The 23,325-nt window shown below is 41.0% G+C and overlaps 1 protein-coding gene across 1 annotated transcript in view; it reads left to right on the forward strand.

The window, feature by feature from the left end:
* The window catches only part of PKHD1 (PKHD1 ciliary IPT domain containing fibrocystin/polyductin), a gene marked incomplete at both ends in the record, with an annotated part of 264,384 nt that overhangs the window by 233,882 nt on the left and 7,177 nt on the right, over positions 1-23,325 (forward strand). Inside the window, 4 exons of the mRNA XM_080341064.1 lie at positions 1,711-2,716; positions 16,040-16,175; positions 17,414-17,501; positions 20,273-20,380. Of these exons, the coding sequence (XP_080197190.1) occupies positions 1,711-2,716; positions 16,040-16,175; positions 17,414-17,501; positions 20,273-20,380 (1,338 nt within the window). The remainder of the gene's footprint in view (positions 1-1,710; positions 2,717-16,039; positions 16,176-17,413; positions 17,502-20,272; positions 20,381-23,325) is intronic.

Consider the following 23,325-nt stretch of genomic DNA (forward strand, 5'->3'; position numbering starts at 1 on the left):
AAGCAAGAAAAAGGAAAGAAAGGCAAGAAAAACTGAAAGAAAATGCCAAGCTGGTATCTAAAAATAGGGGCTTTCGCACAGATCTTCTCTGACTTGGACCTCTTCCCTGAACAAAGCTTGAAATGTATGTAATTTAATTGCGTTCCTTGGTGATGTGCAGAGTGATGGCTCATTCTGGGAAACGCTCACAGACCTGGGTAGTGGTTTGCACATGAGGAATCCCCTTGAAATAAATCATAAGTGAGTGTCCACAGGATCCAGGCATTGAGATGTGACTATAAGCAGAACCCAGCCTTATTTCTCATAGTTCATTTCTTTTCCAGGAGACTGGTATTTTCTTCTCTTTCACAGCTGTAATTTTTTCTTGATAGGAGAATGCCATTTTATTCATCCAAGAGTTTGTGACGCTCAAGGATGCTGCTGTCCCTTTCACTTTTAATCATTAGCATCAAGCATCGCTGATCTGCACATACATCCCCAGAGCTACAAAATGAGGAACACAGAGTTAACTTAGATATTGGCCATGCTTTGCCTAACGTGTTTGTGAGCACAGCTAACTAGGGAAGAGGCAGGCTTGAGGAGGGAAGGAGGATTATAGCTGGCTGCAGCAGAAAATTCCTCCTTTGATATTATTTTGAAGAGAGGAAGGAAAAACAGAAACACACATCTTTTCCTAAGATGCCCCAGGCAGAAATGTTTATGTTTTTGGTGCCCATATCTGAATTCATTTACTTTTATTCTCTCTTTGTAATCAATGATGATCTCATCATTACAGCCTGAGGCACAATTTCTCTAATCTTAAAGCAGAGACCTGTATTTGGTCAGATGAAGCATACCTGAATTCAAAAGACTTTGTGAATTGCATCTCTTCTTTACATATCCTTCCACCCTCTTGTGACTTGTCTCCACAGACACTTGGGATGGGATTCGGTGGCAAATTCTGATGTGAATGGAAGTGTCTTGGCTCCTATTATTATCAGTGAAAAAATACCTAAAATATTACCTTAAGTGTTTTTTGCACTCCCATGGATGGTGTGTTACATCTACAGATGTTGTAGCACCCAAAGAAGTCCAGGTGACATTATGCACTTGTGTTTAAGTGACAGGATCCTACCTCTGATCAGTAAAGTTGGAAGACTATAAAGGGCAATCCATCTGACAAAGCAGAGGTATTTTAGGGTGAACTTCCTCGCTTTCTAAATTGCTTTGTCTGTATTGATGGCAATGGGAGCTTAGACACTTGGAGCACCTGTAAGGGTCTCTGCAATTTGTAGGTGTCTGGATATGGTGCTTTCTTCTAACTCTAAACTTGGTGAGTTTGTTGACCGCTGGAGTAGATTAATGATGTTCTGGTCTCTTCTCATTTTTTTGTTTGGTTGATTTTGTTTGTTGTTGCCTGCCTGGTCTTTCAATGGTGGCCGTAATTTGATATATGGAAAGAACAAGACAAGTGTATATGGCACTTCTCTGTCATTCATTTTCAGCCTTCAACCATTTTCAGGTAAAGGACACCTCGAGGTAGATGTGCTTTCTGCCTATTTAATATCCCTTAGTGTCCAGGCTTCTCTTAAAACTATGCAAAATTTTAGTACCAGCAAAAGTGTCTTTGAACACTGAATGGGAAAACAAGCAGCTATAGCACAAATTGTTAAGATGGTGTCTGTAACAATTCACATGTTCTTTTCTCTCCCCATCTCTATTCTCTTCCAGGAATTTACAGAGATGACAGCAAGTGTATCTCCAAGCCCTCAATAGAAGGCTACTTCTGCAAGGAGACAGATCATGCACTCGTCATCCTAGAAAACTTGGACCCTGCTATGGTCAGCCAGAGACTGTTTCCAGTGGTAGCAATGACTGGCACCTTTATGGACACCTTCAGTGAAGTGACATGGCATGCGTCATGTTATCCTGAAGAACATCACTCTACTATCTTTTCTGTGTTGCCATCCACCCAACTTACTACAATTTGCTTCCCAGACCTAGCACCTCTGGCTTTCAGACTCTACCTCCTCAGTGGCCAAAACACAACCAGACTGCCCCTCGCTCTATTCTACAATGAACCACTCAGCCTTCGTGTTTTCGTTCAAGGGAAATACATCTCTCCAACACCATATTCTTTCTCACTGAATGAAAGGGCAGGAGCCAATTATTTTAGCTTTGAGGACAATCTTCTCTATGTTCTCCTGCATGAGAAGGAACCTGTAGAAATAGTTGCTGGCCTTTCCCTTCTTGTAGCGTTCACTATAACTGAGGCTGTTGGGGAAGAGGGTGAAGCAAATACAACATATCGATTGGCTGATTTCCTGAAGGTTGGCCATGACAAAGTCAGGGTGGTCCATCATGTGCTGGGAGGTGAAAGCATGTTAAAAGTAATTTCAGCCAATGCTAGCAAAAAGAGATATCACTGCCCTGACATGGCATTTTGTACTGCCGTTCATAGCAGGTCTAACTCACAGAAATTGGGGAGAGGATCGAACAATGTCCAAGCTCTACAGCCATCTGATGTAGCTGGTCCATCACGAGTGCTCATCATTGAACTTGGTGATCCACCAGGCCATCCAAAAAATGAGTTAACAAGTGATATCTTAAAGAGTTTGGCCAGAACAATTATCAACTCTCATCAGAGTGGAGACCTTCAGAAAGGCCTTGGCTTGCCAGTTGATACTTTAATGGTGACTCAGCCTGCTTTAGTGTTTTCAACAGAAGACAGCAACAGGTAAGTACTAGATGCAATACCAGCAGTTATTGATTTAAGTGTAGTGAGGCAATTTAACCACTTTATGTGCTTATTAAGATAAGGAGTAAGTTCTCTGTTGGCTGAAATATTGCTAACCATCGTGAAACACATTATAAAGTTTCCATAACAGAGATATGTCCAAGTACAAGCTGGACCCCTGACTGTGAATTACTGTGTTATTCTGCTGGTGCTCATGGATCTACACAGTGCAGAGGTGTCCATGTTGCTTTAAGCCAAGAACAAGAGTTCCCAGATGTTTACCTTAAAATTATAAAGTATTTGATAAAGTCAACGTTTCTCAAGAAGTTCAGGCTCTTAAATTTTAAACAACTAAATCTACAAATGTTTATAAATTGATGTAGCACAAGGGACGTACTACAAAAAAATGGGTTGTTGCCTTAGCTAGCTTGCAGATCTAAACCTTGATTCACATACTTTTAAACTTTAAGGCCAGAGAGGATTGTTTAATCTTCTTCTATTTTCTGCATGACACAGGACACTGCTTTTCACTTTGGTACCTCACTGTTGACCTTTCTTTTTGGCTAAATTACTTATTCTAGAAAACCATCAGGTCTTGAAGATACAAGAGCTGGACATATCCAGTATTACCTGAATGTATGCCTAGATGTTGGATTCTTATCCCTGTTTTTGCTGCAATAAGTACTTGTCCACTTTCCCTCCCATGAGAGTCCCTTGTTCTTCCCTTCACTGTTACATCAGTGAGTTTCTTCCTTCTTCTCCAGATACCTCCAGACTAATCAAATCGCTTAGCTGTCTGCTTTTTAATAATTTGCAAGGTTTGAGTCCTGGATAATGTTTCTTTCCTTCTCCATTTCTATTTTCTGAATCCTTTTTGAAGTGCATATGTCTGAAAAACCAACAGTTTTCCTCTATATCAGTGCCATATGCAAAAGTGGTACTAAATCCCATTTTCTACTGACAGAATTCAATGATCCCATTAACCCATTTTTCCGCAGAACTAGAAGAGCTCATGATCCTCTGTTTGCTCACTGTATTTGCTAATTCCTTTTCAGTTCTAGCTTTCCAGGATACAATCCATCCAGTTTGTTTGCCCAGATCTAACACAACACAACATATGGTCTAGGTGCCTGTGCTTGATTGTTCTCTCTATAATGTATCAGTCCACCTACCTTTATGTGGATTTTATATTTATGTTTGTTTCTTGACATAGATAAAGAATCAGGCCAGCAGTTGCTTTTGACAGAACAACACAGGACACCCCTTTACTTTATAATGATTTCTCAATAGAAGCTACCTTTTGAAGTCTGCCAGTCACCGAGTTCTTGGTCAGCTTCTTACATACTAATTTTTTATTGACGTTGTGTACCAAGACGGAGTTTTTGAAGGTCATTTTTTTCTCCTCCTCCAAAGCAATAAACAACTCTTTCTGTCCCCCCCTTCCCATGTCCTCATCTCACTCTTTTCAGCCTCTTGCAGCCATGATTTACATGGCCCAGATGGCCGCCCTTATCTGCAGAGAAGGTTGTGAGGAGCATGGCTGGGAAGGGAGCAGACAGCAGTGTATTCCAGCCTCAGATCTTGAATCTATATTAAAAGCATATGGGTAATATGAAAAAGGTAATATCCCATCTGTTTATAATAGGAGACATGGGATTTGATGTTTGGCAACCTTATTGTGTACTCTCCTGATATTGCATAATGTTATTTTTTGATGTTGTGCACTACTGAGCCTTACCCAAGTATACACATATTCTATCTATTCAAGAAAGAAATTGGATTTGTCTAAGACTTATTTTCTCTAATTAATACCATATCTTCTAACATTTACCGTTGACCCCTGTACCATCCTGATGTCTGTTGGCTGCTAGTGATACAAATGACTATTCACATGATTAACATTTCTACTAAGCACTTTCTGGCTTATGATGGGGAAGCACCCACAGTAAGGACACTGCTCTATGATCACAGAAATCTTTTTTTTTGCTCTGTTATTTAGTTTTGGTTTTGTTTTTCACAGAATCACACAATCATAGAATCATATTGAATGGAAGAAACCCTCAGGATTTAGTCCAACCATAAGCTAACTCTGGCATTAAACCATGTCCCCTCATCTATATGTTTTTTAAACACCTCTAGGAATGGTGACTTCACCATTTCCCAGAATTCAAGGTTTGATCTCCCCGGTGCCGAGTACAGTGGGACAATAACTTTTTTTTTTTTTTTAAGTGGTGTTATATTAAGCACATTGGAAAATTATCATTTGCAAGGTCAAATCTTAAATCAGGGCCAAACTCTGAATATAGACAATATTTTTTATCAGGGGAACTAACATCATTATTGTTGATGGGGATATTTTTGTTGCAATGTAGGATACCACAAAATGGGACAGCAAAAAAAATGTTGTAGGAAGTCTCTACGGCCTGTGATAGGCAATTTTAGCATGTCTTTATGACATCTCTTGACAGGCTGTAGCCAGCAGAGTGTGAGAGGTACCGGACCCTTCATTCAGTGTGTTCATTATTGATGATCAGAACAAGAGGAGCAACAATAACTACAGTGTGGGAAAGGAAATAGGTGTAGATTTCCTTAGAGTAAGTTCACCAGAACCCCACTGAATGCTTGTGGGTTCCTGAATGCATCATTGTGACATCATGGGGGGCAAGCAGAGATCACCTAGAGAAGATGATCACATTCTGTGTCCCAGGGAGGAGAACTTGTTCCTGCTTTTTTTTCAGGCAGAAGTGACATCTTCTTCACATCAGGGACTGCTCTACTGGCTGGGGCTTATCTTCCCATCTGTTTATACTCTGTGCAGCCAGTCCAAGCAGTTGAAGTAGTTGAATCACCATCCCTAGAGGGATTTAAAAGACACATAGACGAGGTTGTTAGGGACATGGTTTAGTGCCGGTGTTGGGTTAACAGTTGGACTCGATGATCTGCAGGGTCTTTTCCAACCTAAACGATTCCATGATTCTGTAATCTAAGATTAACTAGTTGCTGAGCAGCCAGGAACAGGACAGGTCCCCAGGAAAGAGTCTGGTTTAGTATAGGAGCAGTGTTAGCTTAAAGCCATAGATTTACCACCTCAGCAGGGATGTCTATTGAAGAGGATATGAACATCACCAGATCACAGGGCCAGCTCAGAGCTCGTCCACTGCTTGGGCTCCTCTGCAACATTATTTATTGCTCCCCATCAGTCATAGCTTTTCTGGAATTACTCATGGCTGACATTTCTGATGCAATAAGGCCACAGATAACTTGTGAAATGAAATCAGGGTTTTCCTGTTGGGACATGTAGTATCCCCACTGTCTATCTGTCTCTTTTTAGGCAGTATACGCTAGATCAGGCAAGGATGATGTGGCTGAGATTACAAGTCAGGCTAAGTATTCCCATGTATTTTTCTGTGGAAGGAAAAAAAGAAATATTTTTACCCCTGAGTAGTGCAAATTCCAATCAGGCCAGTCTCCCTGCAGCTTCAGACTAGTGGCTCCTTTTGCATCAAGACAATAACAAAAAGATCTTTGATCCACAGAGACTGGGTGTTATTTTTGCATCCCAGGACAGTGAGGCTGAAGGGAGCCTTAGAAACCTTGCAGGATAGCAAGGCTATATATACAAGACTGTATATACAAGTCTGTATATCATATTGTCATGCCTATTAAAAAAAAATGACTTGCCTGTTACGATTTGAAATGCCTTTTTTACATTATTTTAATTTAACTCCTTTGTTAGGGTCACTTCAAGCACAGCTCATTGGTTTGTCAAGGAAAGACAGATGTGATTGCTATGACTGCTATCATCTTGCATAGCTGGAGAATCTCAGAGATGGCTATCATATCGCTTTATCTTCCTGTGAATGTCTGTATATTAATATATACTGCAATGTATTTACAGATAGAAATCTCTATTTTGCGGAGTGTACTTAATATCAATATAAATGCAAAAGAAAAAGAGAGTACAACACTGAGTGCATTGTGTGCATTTGTGTGGGTGCCTTTATACAAAATCAGAAATACAAAACTGAACAGTCATCCAGAAGCCATTTAGTCTATACCCCACTTTGCTCCTTCTCAATGTATCTTTAACGTTCTACAAACTGAAATTTGTAGGCATTAATCTTTATTTAGAGTTAGCTTTGGTGTAGCATGTGAAAAACAGTGTGCACGCAGGAAATAACGGTGTTTGAGGCTCACAGCAAGCAATAAAAGTGAAGCAAACCATCAAAGAACTGCTTATTTAGGCAGAAATACATATGCAGAGGACTAAATGAGAAATTACTACTGAATCTCTATACACAGGCAGGATTAGAGGTACAAAATACATTAATTCTGACACATCTTAACCCTAAAGTACTTGGTAGTGTAGGTTTCAGGCAGGTTGTTGTACATAATTGCACCACTGCATCTACTGCAACACTTGAGGCTCTTTCAAGGCTTCATCTGCCACACATCCCTGAAGCGAAGATGTGGAAAAAGTGTTACTTGAGAGCTTACAGTTTAAACTCCCAACTATCACCTTAAAATTAAGCTTATATAATTATATAAATTGTATAAATTTAATTCAGATGTTTTTAGGAACACTCCAGAGAGTATACTCTTGAGTAGCATGTGCCACTTTGCTTGCTGATGTACAAAAAAAAGGACAAACTCAATTCAAATAGATAAAGGAAAGGAAATTTAAGATGATCATGGAAATGGAGTTTATTTTATGATATAAGCAACAAAGATCTCAGTGTATGTAACTCAGCAAAACAAGGTCGAGAGGAGATATCATCCTGTTGGAAACATGTTGGAAGACTAAATACCAGACAGGAAGATCTAGACACTAATAGGCAATTACAGCACTGGAACAAATGAGTGTAAATTATCAAGAGGTAAATTTACATTTTAAAATAGAAGGAGGCTCCTCCTCAGAGAATAAACTAGAAGAACCCATCAATAGAACTAAAAGAAGACCATTTCCCATTTGAGACCACTCTGTTTTCCTGATTTCGCCTCTGTCATGGCAATATTGTGATTTTTTTTATTTTTTTTTTTTAATAGTTTGGGAATTATTGGGACCCATTTTTGTCCAACACCTCATTTCACAGTCTAGTAAAATTGTGGAAAAATACACATTACTAAATTTACAGTGAAACCTAGAAAGTTTCTAATCAGAGGACTGGGATTCTGTAATGGTTAGTAGAGGAATTAACTGCAGCTTAAACAGAAGTGCTTTTTATTCAGGGACTTTCCTAAATAAATATAAAGTCTACCTTGTAGAGTACATACACGCGTCATTTGTGGAGGTTGAAGGTAATGCCACTATATAGTCACTGCTAATAGCAAAGAAGTCTGTCCATAAGATTGTGTGTGTGACTTTGAGGGAAAAAAGAAATGATAAACTGAAAGCATTCCACCTGTTTCAGTGTGATCTTTGTGAGAAGCCAGGACTTCTAGACATGAGGAAGAAATTTTTTACACTGGTGGTGGTGAGAGCCTGTCCCAGGTTGGGCAGAGAGGTGGTGGATGCCCCATCCCTGGAGACATCCCAGGCCAGGCTGGACAGGGCTCTGAGCAACTTGAGCTGGTGAAGATGTACCTCCTCATGGCAGGGGTGGCACTGAATGAGCTCTGAAGGTCCCTTCCAACCCAAACTATTCCATGATTCTAAGCAGATCAGATAATGATACCATTTCACCACTGCTCTCCTGGACTGGACCCCTTCTGGCACTGTAGGCGTTAAAGGGCCTGTGACCAATACCGATCCCTCAAGCTACATTTTCCCTCTGAGCCTTACTTCTAGACTACATTTCTGTCAGTATTTACTGTATGTGGCAAGCCTATCTAAAAATCTGTCAAACCTACTCAAGGATGACACCAGTGAGTTACAAGGTTCAGACAATTAGAAGTCCTACCCCACTGTAACCATGGTGTAAACCACAGCTTGCTCTAGCAATGGGCTTCCAAAATTCAACTGGTTTCTCTGCAGGAAGCTGAGCAGGAGGTAGGAAAGGTGACAGGAGACCAGGAGAGAGCAGAGGATGAAGAAGATGAAGAGGGCAGGAGGGACTTAGGAATAGGAGTCCTAATAAACTTTGCAGGTCTCTATGGGAGGAAGGATATATTGTCATATATCCCCCACACCAGTGGGGATCTTTGAAATTGAGGGGTTTGTTTTATTAAATATCAGTTAAAAATCAAGGGGATCAGCTCAGGAGGAGCTTTTCACAGTTTCTCAGTGTTTCCCCAGAAGTTATGAATGTTCAGATACATGCAGGAGAACCAGGAGTGTCCACATTGCGTTTCTCAGGCACTGTAAAGAGTTCTGGTCCCAGCACTGGTATCCCAGTGCTGTCAAACAAGACCTGTCTTCCTTATGTCACATATGAATCCATTTTCCCCCTTAACAATTAATAGAAACTGCAGTAAAAGCAATTATTTACATGACACGTGCACACAGCAGAGAGGAGCTGTCAACCGTGTCTCCAAGGGACAGATCCTTTCCCGACTCCACCTTATTTAACATGTGAGTGGTGTCACCTCTATCAGCAGAGCTTGTCTGGTGTGACACGCAGGTGAGTGACGGCTGTGTGGGCTCCCAGGTCAGCCCGTTTTGCTGTCACATCGTGCTCTCGACCACTGCTGTGTGTCAGATGGGAAAGGGAGAAAAATTCTTCCACATACTTGGTTAGCAGGAACCTGGTGAGCAAAGGGTTAAAATGGCTTAGGGTGCTGGGTCTTTGTGGGTACATGTGCATGTATATATATATGTATACATATGTGTGTGTGTATATAAATATATATATATACACACACATACCTTGGTTTGGCTGTAGGACCTTACGCCCGCAGGCCACAGTCACATTATCATCTGGAAATTGGATAACGACAGCACAATGACAAATCCAGGTTGCTTGCAATAAGGTGCTAATCCCTTTGCTTTAATATCGGAGCAGCGTGTAATGATGTTTGGACATCACTCCAGTTTACTGACGACCCCAGTGGGGCCAGCAATAGAAGCGTACAACTGTCTAACAAGCCATCAGGTGACCGCCGTCGCCAAAGCAACGGAGGATGCAATCTAATCTTCCCTCCATCCCTTCCAGCTCCCAATAAGGACCAGATTATAGAAGTGGCCCATCAATGCTTGGTAACTCGAATCAATTAACGTTAATTCGCACAATGCTATGATGTATTGTGATCACTTTCATTTCGGAGAAGGGGGAAGAAATTGCTATAATTCACCTAAAATGAGGTTGTCTGTGGTGCTGAGGTATTAATTGGGTGTCCATATTAAATGGAAAAGGAGCACGGTAGTGAAGGAAAAGTGGATGAGTGACTCTCTTGGCTGCTATTGACCTATCAGAAGAAGACAGTGCCCTTTTCCTTTGCTTTTATCTATTACAGTTTTCCCTATTGCGTGTCAAGTTGATGTATTATAAAAAATTCATTTGGTGACCTTTCACCCCCCTAGAAGATTAAACAATTTCACTGGGATGGCATCATTAACAGGGCCTTGCATTTAATGATGATTTCTCTAAAAGGCCACAGAGATTCGATTTTAAGCTAACAGATTTATTGCACTATTATAACATATCATAAAAAACTGTACCACCTACAGTCTGGTTTTAGGATAGAAACTGTTTAAGAGTTTATGTGGAGCTTAAAGTGGTATTACCTTGGGATACACAGTGGTGGCAAGGCTTTGACCTCTGGCGCAATGCTGTTTACATTTAATAAAAGATGTTTCTCTGACATTAAACTTCAGGAGTGTGTTATGGAGGAGATCTGGCTTAGCTCCTCACCACTAAAAGCAGCTTTGTACGTAGGGGTATTTCCATTCACCTACAGCATTTAATGGAAGACACTAATGAATTTGGAGGATGTTTCTCTCCTATCTGATGCATCAGCTCTGTCCTGCTTCTACTAAAGGCTCCTGGTGATCACACCTCACCCTTGAGTAGATCCATGAAGTCACTCCAGTCTCTCTTTTTTAATTTTTTGAAGGTGTCTTATTACTCCAGGTAGCACGAATCTGGACTGCACCAGGCAGCTGTTTGCCTTCAGCTTTTGGTGCCATAGGGATTGAAAAGTGCTAAGTGAAGGTCGAGCAGTGGAAGAAGACTGGCCTTATGGGGGAGACACGTGTATTCCTGTGTTCATGCTCTGCGACTATACTTACTGATTTATAAAATGGGGGAAAAAGGTCCTTAAAGCTAGATTGGGAGCCATTTGGATCTTGGACAGTGTGACAACCTTGAAGCACTCTCCCCATCCTCAGCAGAACAAAGGCCTTAAATGTCTGGTTTTTGTTTCTTTGATAGGAAAAATCCCTTATCCCATCTGTTGGGACAGGACAGACAGTCTCTAGCAAATGGAGAAATGGAGATTTAATGGTGATAGTGCCCTAAAAAGCTAATGTCAGGTGAAGCTGGTCAAGAAGACTGAGTGTTCTAACTAATACATACTCCAGGAGAGGATGCACTGGACCTCTTTTTCTGAACTTTTTCAGTCTGACTGAATTACCTGGTGCTTTCAACAACCATAAATATCCACCTTCTAACTAAAGCATCATTGCTTTATGAAAGGAAACCCTCACAATGTTTTAATGAAGAATCATCCTCCTCTTGTCCCACCTTGCCAACAGAAGCAATTCAGTTACTTGTTTCTTATTCCAGTTCACCATCAATCTAGGCCCCCTTGCTCCTACTAGGTCTTGTCTAGTCAGATTTCTGCCATCACAACATCTGACCTCTGGGACAGCAGACACATGGCTTTGTTCAAAGCTCTCTGCTGTGATGGTTAGAATACTCATTTAGGTGCCTATGTTTTTGAATTTTGTTCTTATTGACTGAAGCTACATGAAAGAAAGGAGACATCAGTAATGTCAGACACAATGAGTCCAACTCAGACCATTCGTCTAGTTCTCATATGGAGATACGATCAGTATTACGTCTTTAATGTTTGTCTGTTGTCAAGGAAAACTGAAGTCTGCTTTCCACTGGAGTTTATTTCCTCTAGCTTTGATTTCTCTCTGCACCGTGGGAAAACATGGGCATCTGTGGAAATAAAAGTAGTCCTTTTGATAACCCTTTTCCTTAATGTGGGAACCATCTCCAACTCCTCATCATCTTCTGCATGGTTGTGTCTTTCTTTCGCCTGACTCTATTACTTAATGATAAGATCTGCAGGGGGAGACAAAGCTCTAACAGTGCAGCTGAGAGGACACAGGTACCTGGTGTCTGGCTGACTTTATCACCACTTGACATGAAAACACACTTCTCACACAAAGATACTGAAATCCTAACAGCCTTTGTCGTGAATTTCCATCTACTTTGCCTTCTAAAGTCCTTATCTTGCCTATCTCTTGTCTCCACTGCATCATCTTGTTCTTGTAGTCTGTCTTAGCTTCACCAGCAATCACCACCTTTTCAAGAACAACAATAAAAAATTTCTTTGGCTTGACCATGATGCATTTTGACATACTATTTGTTCCTCAAATTCTTCCCAATTTCCTTCCCCTTCCAAGGATATACTGATGCTGCAACACTTGCATTGCAAACCTATCCAGATAACTGTTCAATTAGTTTCATTTTCTGTTTTGGGGGAATTAAATATATAAGGCACTGTTGTCTAGCACCAATGTTACTGACATGGGTCAGCCTATGTTCATAAAATGAAATTCTGTTACCCCTCATTTCAGGGTGGCCTCATCCAAACAGCCAAGTGAGAATATTCTCTGATTATATTAGGTTCTAGACCATTTGAGAGTTGTTTTGGACTTCACTATTGGACCTGGACCAGAGCTTGTGATGGACTGACTGTTAAACAGTAGAGGTGATCAAGTTTCAGTTCCAAGGTTTATGTTTTCTAATATAGGTGTCTCTGTCAACTTTAATGGATTCTTGACCAAGGCTCTGCATCTGATCTCTTTCCCCATGAAGTCAACTGATAACAGTAACAATTATTATTCTTGCTGTTGTTATTATTATTGCTGTTGTTGTAATTATCATTAAAAATATTACATCTCCTTGATTTCAAAGAGAGTTCCTTCCCTTTGCCCTGACTCTCTCCACCTGGTTTCTCAACCATGCCATAATAACTGCAGTAGACCTTGCATGACCTCTACCCTCCTTGCTACTAAAGAGCAGACACTTGCTGTCCTGCAGAGGCTCAGCATGTTCAGCAGAGATGTGTCAGCACTGACGGTGAAAGGATCTGAGATCCTGACCCTGGTGTCCCTACTGACTAAGGTATCACGAACATCGCCCGCTGTGCCCGCATGCAGAAGAGCTGCAAGGCACTGAGCAGCTGAGCTGTTCCCTGTTGAGTGCTGTCAGCAGGGGATTGCAAACCTGCTCCTTCCCAGCGTGAGACCTCAGGGTAGTGACACAACAACATGCTCTTCTTGCTTATTAGGAGGACGGCAGGTCTCCTCCCTCCAGTCCTTGCTAGGTTACAGGCATGCTTGTCCATCCCCACCTCCCAGCTGCAAAGCTGTGCCAGGAAAGCTTATTTTCCTTCCAGCATAAATCACCAGGGGAGCAGCAGGATGCTCCTTTCTCCTCCTCATCCTCACTGACTCTCACTTGAGTTGCTATGTGCAGGGTTTTACCCTAAGGCAGAGGCTCCCGGACAGGTGGGACCGTGTGGAATAGACACATCACGTTCTGTGCTGTGTTAGCTGGATTCAAATCACCTGCAAAAAGACATTAATTTTCAGCATGCATGTGTATTTTTGTTTTGTTTCCTTTCCCTTCACCCTAGGGAGCAGGAATGTCTGCTTCCTACAACCGCATTTTACAGCAGTCTTCCCTTAAGTGTGCTATGAGCACAGTTTCATCCTGCATGGCTTGGGGTATGGAGGCAGGGCATTCCATGTCAGCATTTTTCATCTTGTGGAAATTTAAAGAAGCTGGAGAGAGGAAAAAAAAAAAAAAAAGACTTACAGAAGCCATGCCAAGATTCACATAAACCTCACTTTGAACACTTCCAGGAATGGGGCATCCACAGCTTCTCTGGGTAGCCTGTTTCAGGGCCTCACCATCCTCATGATAAAGAATTTCTTCCTTATACCTAATCTAAATCTACCCTCTTTCAGTTTAAACCTGTTACTCCTTGTCCTATCCTTAATTGCCCTTGTAAAAAGTCTCTCTCCAGTTTTCTTGTAGTTCCCCTTTAGGTACTGGAAAGTATTATGGTCTTCCTGGAACCTTCTCCAGGCTGAACAACCCCAAATCTCTCAGCCTGTCTTCACAGGAGAGGTGCTTCAGACCTCTGATCTTCTTTGTGGCCTCCTCTGGACTCCATCCAACATACCCACGTCCTTCTTATGTTGGCATCCTCAAAGCCAGACCAGCACTGCAGGGGGGGTCTCACCAGAGCAGAGTCACCTCACAGAATCACAGGATCACAGAATCACAGAATGTCAGGGATTGGAAGGGACCTCGAAAGCTCATCCAGTCCAGTCCCCCTGCCAGAGTAGGAACACACAGATGAGGTTACACAGGAAGGTGTCCAGGCAGGTTGGAATGTCTGCAGAGAAGGAGACTCCACAACCTCCCTGGGCAGCCTGGACCAGGCTCTGCCACCCTCACTGAGAAGAAGTTTCTTCTCAAATTTAAGTGGAACCTCCTTGTCCTACCATTGGTTGTCACCGAGAAGAGCCTGACTCCATCCTCCTGACACTCACCCTTTATATATTTGTAACCATGAATCAGGTCACCCCTCAATCTCCTCCAAGTTCCAGAGCCCCAGCTCCCTCAGCCTTTCCTCACACGGGAGATGCTCCACTCCCTTCAGCATCTTTGTTGCCCTGCGCTGGACTCTCTCACCTCCCTTGACTTGGTGCCCACGCTCCTTGTGATGCAGCCCAAGATACAGTTGACCTTCTGGGTTGTAAACGTGCATTGCCAGGTCATAGAATCACAGAATCACAGAATGGTTAAGGTTTGGAAGGGACGCTTATCATCTACCAACACTGTCAAGTCCTTTTCCTCAGGGCTGCTCTCAGTCCATTCTTTGCCCAACCTGTATTTGTGCTTGGGATTGCCTTGCCCTTGCACTTGGCCTTGTTGAACTTAATGGGGTTGGTAGGGCCCACCTCTGAAGCCTGTCAAGAACCAGGATAAGAATGGAAACTTTTTGTTTGAATCCTTGAGCCAGCTCTTGGACTGCAGGTGTCCTTAAATCTTTACTTGGTATTCCTGGTGTCTGTGGTTCAGATCAGCATTTCCAATCAGCTGCAGTATGAACAACTTCTGGTTTGTAATGCGTAGTCACGCCTGGGGAAAAAAAAAAAAAAGCTAAATCCAAGCTGAAAAACAGAATTAAACTTAAGGAAACTTATGCTCCGTCTATCTTCTGTTTGTAAACACCTTTAAGCAAACACTAGAGATGTACGAATACCTTTTCTACTTTAATTTCAAGACAATATCAAACTCTGAGCCACTTCATTGCAATTGCAGATTAGATGGGTTTTTATATATATATAAATTATCTATCTATATATATATGAGATACTAGATGACACAAAGCACAGGGAAAGGGAATGAAGTGATACAGGCTCAGAATAAAGTGCTGATTCTTTATTTAAATGCAAAAGCCTTCTCCTGGGATGCTCTAATTTAAATTTCAGTCTTGGAAAAAAACCCAATGTCTTTCCATAGGTTGTCTGTATGCTGCTATATATCAGTATGCAGACTGCGCAGATAACAAATGATGAAAACACGGGTATGGCAGGGTGAAGAAATGTGGTAAAGCCCTTTAAGTGATGTGCTTGTGTAGAGGAACCGAAACTTTGTTCATTGTAAACCTTTTTGCTGGACAGACAGATTACAGCCTCTGCTGTTATCAGTACATTGCAACAAGGGCTTTTGGGCTGAGACATTAAGTTCATGAATCCATAAAATCCCCATTCTTCCAATGTGATATCAGGAACATAATTTATTTTACTCATTTCTCACCTTCCCATCTGTAAACTGTGGATTAAAACAAAAGGATTTTTTATTATTTTGGTGGTGCTGTCTACTTGGAAGTGAAGACTGTTTCATACTTCCATACATATTGCTCTCACCCAAGGAATCAAAGTGGTATGATAAGGTAAACTAGTAGCCATTTGGTATAGTGCTCCTCCCTATTCATAACAGACACCAGATTTTACCATCTGCATTTCTAAAGTACAAAATGATCCCATGAACAGAAAGTAACATGTCATTCCTAGGTAACAGATGAATTACCTCTGTGAGTAACATTGGGTGTTTACAGAGCATTAATTTTCTGATTTTTTTTTTTGTTTGTTTGTTTCCTTTTAATTTTACATTCCTTTGCATGTGAAAGAAATGGAAGCAAGCAACATCCAGAAACATGCTTGTATGTGAGACCTTACAACATCTCTGTTCAGGTGCAACCCTCAGATGGAGAAATTGACAAAGAGCTTCCTGTACAGCCGAAAATCATTTTCCTGGACAGAAAGGTATGATTTGCCTCTCGTGGATGGATGCTTCTATTAATTCTATCAATTTTTTGACATTACTAAGCAATCCAAAAGCTAAATATTTGTGTTTTCAAACTATTTTCTATTGTGGAGTCATTCCTATTTTGCTGGACAGGCAAAAGTGTAGCCACAGAATAACTAGCCCCAAGTAGGACATTTTCACAGTGTGGTGTCAAATCTAAGCCGGGACAGCTTCGTGGACATTATTTCTGGATGCAAAGTTGCTTTACAATGAAACCAGCTCAGTATATCCATTAGTCAGGAAACAGATTTTACAACTTTTGAGGTACAAAACTTTCAGCTTCTTCCTATTTCACTTCAGTTCCCTACACAAAACATCTTGTGTTGTAGGCTGTGGAATATACTCTTTGCTCTCCAGCTCCCATAGAAAGGTAAAACCTTTCCACAAACCAAGTCTGCTGGATGTCAAACATTGTTGGCTACCTGAAATGACATACAAAACTTACATTTAGTTAATTGAATCTTTCCTTGAGTTTCATCCGCTTCTTCAGATGTTTCAGGTTTTCTATTAGGCTTGAGAAAGAGTATCTCCCACCAAAAAAAAAAATAAAAAACCTGAAAGATAATATTTTTATATACACATAGACTACCGAGATCCTGCACATCTCTTATTGCTGGATAATTCAGGTATCAAAATTAGTTTCTTTCCCTGAGGGTATGAAGAACTTAAATCTTCAGTCTGACTAAACAGAATGACTGAATCTACTTTTTTGTTGAACTTGTGGAGTCACCATCTTTGGAAATATTCAAAAGCCACCTGAACATAGTAATGGGCAACCACTTCTATGTGGCCCTGATGCAGTAGAGAGTTGGACCAAATGACGTCCAGTGGTCCTCTCCAGCCTCAAACATGCTGTAATTCTGTGAATTTAAATGCCATAGAAACCACAGAGTCAAAATTAGCTGCTTCTCATAGGTGATATGAATGTGACCCTGGATACTTCAAGCAAAGCAGAAAACCTTGCCAGACTTAATTGAAACTGACTTGAAGTCACCAAAGCTGGTCCCTCTGAGCTTAAGCTCATCTTAAAGAGTTACATTGAGCTTTGTGATATTTTTAACATGTGACATGCAGATGTAAACTACCCTACCTCTGGTCATTGAAAAATTATCACAATTGTTAAAAACATCAGAACTTTCTTTCCTCTTGTTGAGGAGACAAGATCTTAATTCTTCTCTTTTGTTCTTCCTCCCAGGGTCAAAGAGTTGACAAACTGGGGCCTCCCTCAGAACCTTGGGTTGTATCAGCTCACCTCAAGGGCTCCTCAGAGGCTCTGCTGAAAGGTTTGGATGTGTTTTCTTAGCACAAGGGTTATGGCAAAACAGCTGTGCAGAATGATTGTGATAAATTTAGGAGCTGTCCCTGAGAAATACTGGGTTTGAAAAAAAATGAAAAAGAATAAGAAATCCTAATACTTGATTGTCAGATATTGCTAATTGGAGCAACTTTCTTAGAGTTATTGACAACCTGTTTGTCTCAGCAAAGCATCTGGCCACGTACAGAAAGAAACACTGCTTATTGTTTGTAATCATCATACTTTAACATGAAAATGCTTTTCATGAGGGATTTAAACGTTTCACTTCTGGTCCTCATTTATCAAAAGACCTGAACTCATAATTAACTCTAAGCATGTGGGAAGGAAGGAAGGAAGGAAGGAAGGAAGGAAGGAAGGAAGGAAGGAAGGATAGAGAAAGAAAGAAGGAAAGAAGAAGAGAAAGAAAGAAAGTCACTGAAGAGAAATGCACTTCACATTCTTTAAAAGATACATGCATCAAATTAATAGTCAATAAACTCCAGCAAAGAAAGAACTGCGCAGTACAGATGTTCTGCATATAATAGTTTGCTGCAGTTTTTCCTTTGACAAACGTCCTTATTGCTCTCGTCTTTTGAAGCATATGAAAGCAGCATTTAATCGAAATGGGTCCCATCTAGCACACTGAGGCTGCTTCATCTGACAGCAGCCAAACTGCCTCATGGAAAGAAGTTTAGCTCCAAATTAGCTTGCTTCTACGTTAAATACCAGCTTGCCTGAGAGATCTTCGTGAAGATGCCCATATATATCTGAAATATTCTAAGCTTTGAAGCATATGTGCCCAAGAGCTGAGATAGTGTCTGTTGAGAAGTACAGTACAGTACTTCAGGCTTCATCATAGACTAGAAATAGCAATTATAAAGTATTTGAACAGAGCTGACAAGTCCCTCAGTAAAAGCAGTGTTGCAGTGAGTATCAGAGCCAAGAAAAGTCTTGGTAGTTTGGGCAGATACTGTCATAAGAAGGATCACGTGCAGAGTAGATAAATATAAATGAATTGGGATTAGGCTGGAGCAAATGGAGAAATCTAGATTCTCATAACGCCAGCAAGTCCATTCACAGTATAAATTGCCTATTTATCACAGGTGGTCTTGGAGATTCAAGGTGAAATTGGGAATTTGGTGTCCTAGATGTTGTACAAAAATAAGAAAGCATATATGCAGTTAACTGGGATAATAGCATATTAAATAGTACCAGATGATGGAGAGGGGCAACTTCATCATTTCTGTTGCTGGAACATTGAAATGGGGCATACTTTTGCCTGGGGCCTTGTCTCAGGTAGTTTCTGACCATGGTTCAGGAGTCAACACAGCAAGGAATTGATCTCAGTAGGCAGTTTGCATTGCAGCATCTCTTTTTGGAGGCTGTAAAAGTTTAAGAGGTCTGGCCAAGGTATACCAGTTCTTCAGTGCCAAAGAACAGATCTTGGAGCTGTTTATATCATATAGATGTAGGGGCAAAAAATGGAATAAAACCAGTGAAACTGTCCTGCAGTCTGGGCTACCATCAAAAGCCTTGTCTCCATAGTGATGCTCCTACGCATTTGTGACTGCAAGATATCTCATAAAGAAGTTTACTACTTCACCACTCTGTTCAATATCTTAGACATGGGGATTGCAGAGTATAAATGTTCTCACACTCAGACTCTCTGTACCTTTATTCATGTTGCACTTGAGCTGGCAAAAGTTCATGCTTGTGATCACTGCAGCAAGTCTAAAATCTTAAGAAGTTCTGACTTCTCATCCTCACCTGAACTAGAATTTTGGAATTTGTCTGTCTTTAGGATTTTACTCCTGAATGAAGCCAGACCTGGTCAACATTGCTTAAAGGCCAGGACTTGACTAGTGCTCAAAGATATGCACAATAAAATGGAGATCCAGTTGCAAAGTAAATTATAACATTTAAAAAAAGCCTACAAAAACTAAAAGCTGTGGCAAGTATAACTAGTGGCTCAGAATGCATTCCCTGATAGGTCAGAACAAGAGGTGAAGTGATGGAGGAACAGGTTCTCCTGGGTTCATTTCAATGGTCCCCATGGAGCTTTCCCCTGCTAGGTTTCTAGCTGAAAGTTTCTCCTGTACCACAATGGAGCAGTCACCACAAAACTTTCTCATGGCCAAATCCCTTTCAAAGTGTCTGAAAGGGTTGGAGAAAAGTTTAAAATTATTTAATAGTAGGACAAGAGGCAATATGCCCAAGTGATGAAGTGAAACAGCAGCAAATTAGAAAAGGGTTAAAATAGTCAGCTCTTTTCCCTTGGCTGCAGTAGCTGGCTCCTTGACATCATGACTTCAAGACAAAAATTAGTCTCTCACTAATACTATCCTAACCTTGGTGAAACACTTAGTGACACAACACATGTATTAAATCAAAAAGATGAGCATCTGGAACTCTCTGGTGCATCCATATAACTCCCATTACCTTGTTCCCTTTAACATCTGTATCCACGTCACACCCCCTACGATATAGACACGTACAGTAAATGCCACTTCACAATGAACTCAGGGAACCAAGATTCAGAAGCTGAGGTTCTTCAGTCTGTCAGAAATTCAGCACCCATGTAAATCTGAAGACCTGACCCTATATGAAACTTCTGGGATCAGTCAAAAAGTTCATGATTAGGAAGGACACTGAAATCAAGCTTTCTGAAGTCCTCCTTAAGTCACAAGGACTCTTGGCAGGGCTTAGGTGGTTCTCATCTGGACACTGTTAGTTGCAATGCAATTTTTTATTACTCTGCAGGGCTCACCCAAGTACCGGTCATAGATGGATGTGCAAGCTTTTCCAGCCTGGCTGTTTCTAGTTCAGGCACAAACTGGAAACTTGTGTTCAATGTCACATCACCTCCAGGTAAGCTCCATTTTCTGTATGGTTTATTTTTGATTTGGTAATGGAACTCAAACCTCTAGATCTGTAAAATGGGAGTTGAGCTTTGTTTGAATGAGTGAAGCAGTGCCAAACCTCTAAGTAGCTGGACTTCTTTTACATGTCTAAGTTGGTATCACCCAGGCAGCAAGAGAGCTGGGTGATTCCTGTGCTACCCCCAAAATCACGATGAGATATTAGAAGGAAGTAGAGGATGTTATGTTTTTCTTTCTGAACTTCCTAGCTATGAATTCCTTGCAGGAATCAGTTACTTAAGGTCAGCTAAGCCACCAAAGCAAACTTTTTCCTATAAATTGAGTCTTCTTATTCATTTTTTTTTCTTTCTGTTCCATCATTTTCCATCTGTGGTCCCAGTTACTTTAGTAGTGCCTTTCACTCAGTTTGCCTGCACCCGACCATCTTTATGGGTGCAATGGGTTATGCACACTCAAAGTTGTGCCTTTAGGAGTGAACTCTGCTACAATATCCCTGACAGTTTGCAGAGGTGACATTGGGATCTCCAGGACATTGGCATACTGAGAATAAGACACCACGTGAACTACATCTTGTCAAAACTTCAGGGTATCTGCATTAGAGAACCACCTGATTAACTGTTTGGGGGCCTGAATTTATCTACAAATCTGGCTCTGAATCTATGTAGGAGTCAAAGTGCTGGTTTCTCATCTCAGACTGACTGTTGAGGCAAGTCAATGGAAAAGCAGGAACATGCTATCTGGTGTGTAGTCTGAAGACATATTCAGATAAAGGTGTTTTAAGATTGTATGTAAAGTCTCTATTCTGCTATTAAAAACATACATATATGTGTATATATATATGGATATATTTCCAGATAGAGATCGATATAGATATCACCATATATACATAAGGAGGCTTAGAGGTGACCTCATCACTCTCTAGAACTACCTGAAGGGAAGTTCTAGCCAGGTGGGGATTGGTCTCTTCTCCCAGGCAGTTAGCAATAGGACAAGGGGGCATGGGCTTCAACTCTGCCAGGGGAAATTTAAGCTGGATATTAGAAATAAACTATTTAGAAAGAGAGTGGTCAGGCATTGGAATGGCTGCCCAGGGAGGTGGTGGACTCGCCGTCCCTGGAGGTTTTTCAACTAAGATTGGACATGGCACTTAGTGCCATGATCTAGTCAATGGATTGGAGTTGGACCAAGGGTTGGACTTGATGATCTATGAGGTCTTTTCTAACCCAATTGATTCTGTGATTCTCTTTTATATATATATATAAGTGTATAACCTAAGACCCATCAGATAGAAAGAAGCCTAGGAAGGAGAGATCGACCTGTTTCCCAAAGAGGTAAATTGGTTTGTGTGCCACTGCACAAACCTCTGAAAAGCACTTTTTTGAAATTCTGAACAGAATTTTGTTTACCTCTATTTGTAGATGATCTCAAAATGGGAGTAGGTACAGACCATTTGTAATGAGAGAACTCTAAGATAGAGTAGCTTGTTTCAGCCAGATAAAACAAACAAACAAACAAACAAACAAAACAAAACAGAGAGAACAAGTGCACCAGACAGGTGAAGTGCTCAAGCAGAAATGGCTAATGAAAAAAACTCTCAGCTAAAATAAATAGAAGAAGTTTACATTTATACTGTATTTTTCTGAACTGCCTATCTTAATAGAAAGGAATAGTGAGAGCAGATCAAACCACCTTTGGATGGAGGTCAATACACATATGGATGGTATTGTACAACATGGTACACACAATGGCATGAGATAGGATTTACAATCCAAGAAACTCCTTCCTATCCTGGGAAAAAATGAAGATTCAGATTTTTTTTTTTCATGAGAAATCTTTGTTCCTCCTAGTCACAAGTGGCTAATAAACATGAAGTGTTGCCCATGGCTTTGCAAAGGGAGAATTGGGGTGCAGTGAGTACTTAGAGGTGGACATTTGAAGGGGGAACATGTGTCTATTTTGAGGTTGTATGCTGCTGAACACCTGCACCTCCCATTGTCTTCACTTCAGTGAGAGCAGATGGAAAGTCCACAGCTCACCGGATTTGACTCTTTAGTGGGAAAAACAGCTTAATGAAATTTGTTTTGAAAGATACTTCAGGGGAGTCACAAAATCTTCTTTCCTCTGAACGAAGGTCAAATGCAGATCTCTTTCATGAAATATTTACAGAATCACAGAATAGTTGGGGTTAGAAGGGACCTCTGGAGACCATTTAGTCCAACCCACCTGCTAAAGCAGGTTCACTTAGAGTGTTGCAAAGAGGTGTTTTCAGCTAGCAATATGGACAGCTGGTGCATCTGTGTGTCACCTTTGCAAATCAGAGCATTGTACACTTTTAATGTGCATTGCAAAAGTATGCACAAAAAAAACCCAATCCCCTTTGTGTGTTCATAATTGGGAACCAAGCTAGAAACAGAATGGAGGTCAAACTTACTGAAGATATTTGTTTACTGGTTGACATAAACAAAACCAAAAAAACCCAATCAGCTGGTAGAAGTTTGAGATACTTTTCCATGACCAGATTTCTATGTGTGCCCTGGCATATTTTGTGTTTTGTAGGCAGGTCAGAAGATGCAGCTGATGCTGAGTGCAATAATACCAAACTCTTTAGTGGTAGTTCCTGTGGAGAATAAACTATTCATAGCCCTGCTGTGTAGTTTTGTTCCTTGTTTTACAATAATATTCACTTGACTGATATGGATCCCAATGCACTTGATCCACCCAGTTTCCATTCAAACCAATAGCACTCTACTCACACACTATTAGAGCAGAGTGAAGCACCTTCAAGCACCTGCCTGGGTAGAGGCCTTGATATCTGTGAGATTATTTCTTTCCCCTCAACTGATTGTGTTTGTACCTGCAGGCAAATTTTTCCCAATTGGACCATGCTTCCCACATTGTTCTGATAAAGCTCGGCACCGTTCAAGTGGACAATGT

The sequence above is a fragment of the Nesoenas mayeri genome (assembly GCF_963082525.1).
Source record: "Nesoenas mayeri genome assembly, chromosome: 3".
Classification (NCBI taxonomy): Eukaryota; Metazoa; Chordata; class Aves; order Columbiformes; family Columbidae; genus Nesoenas; species Nesoenas mayeri.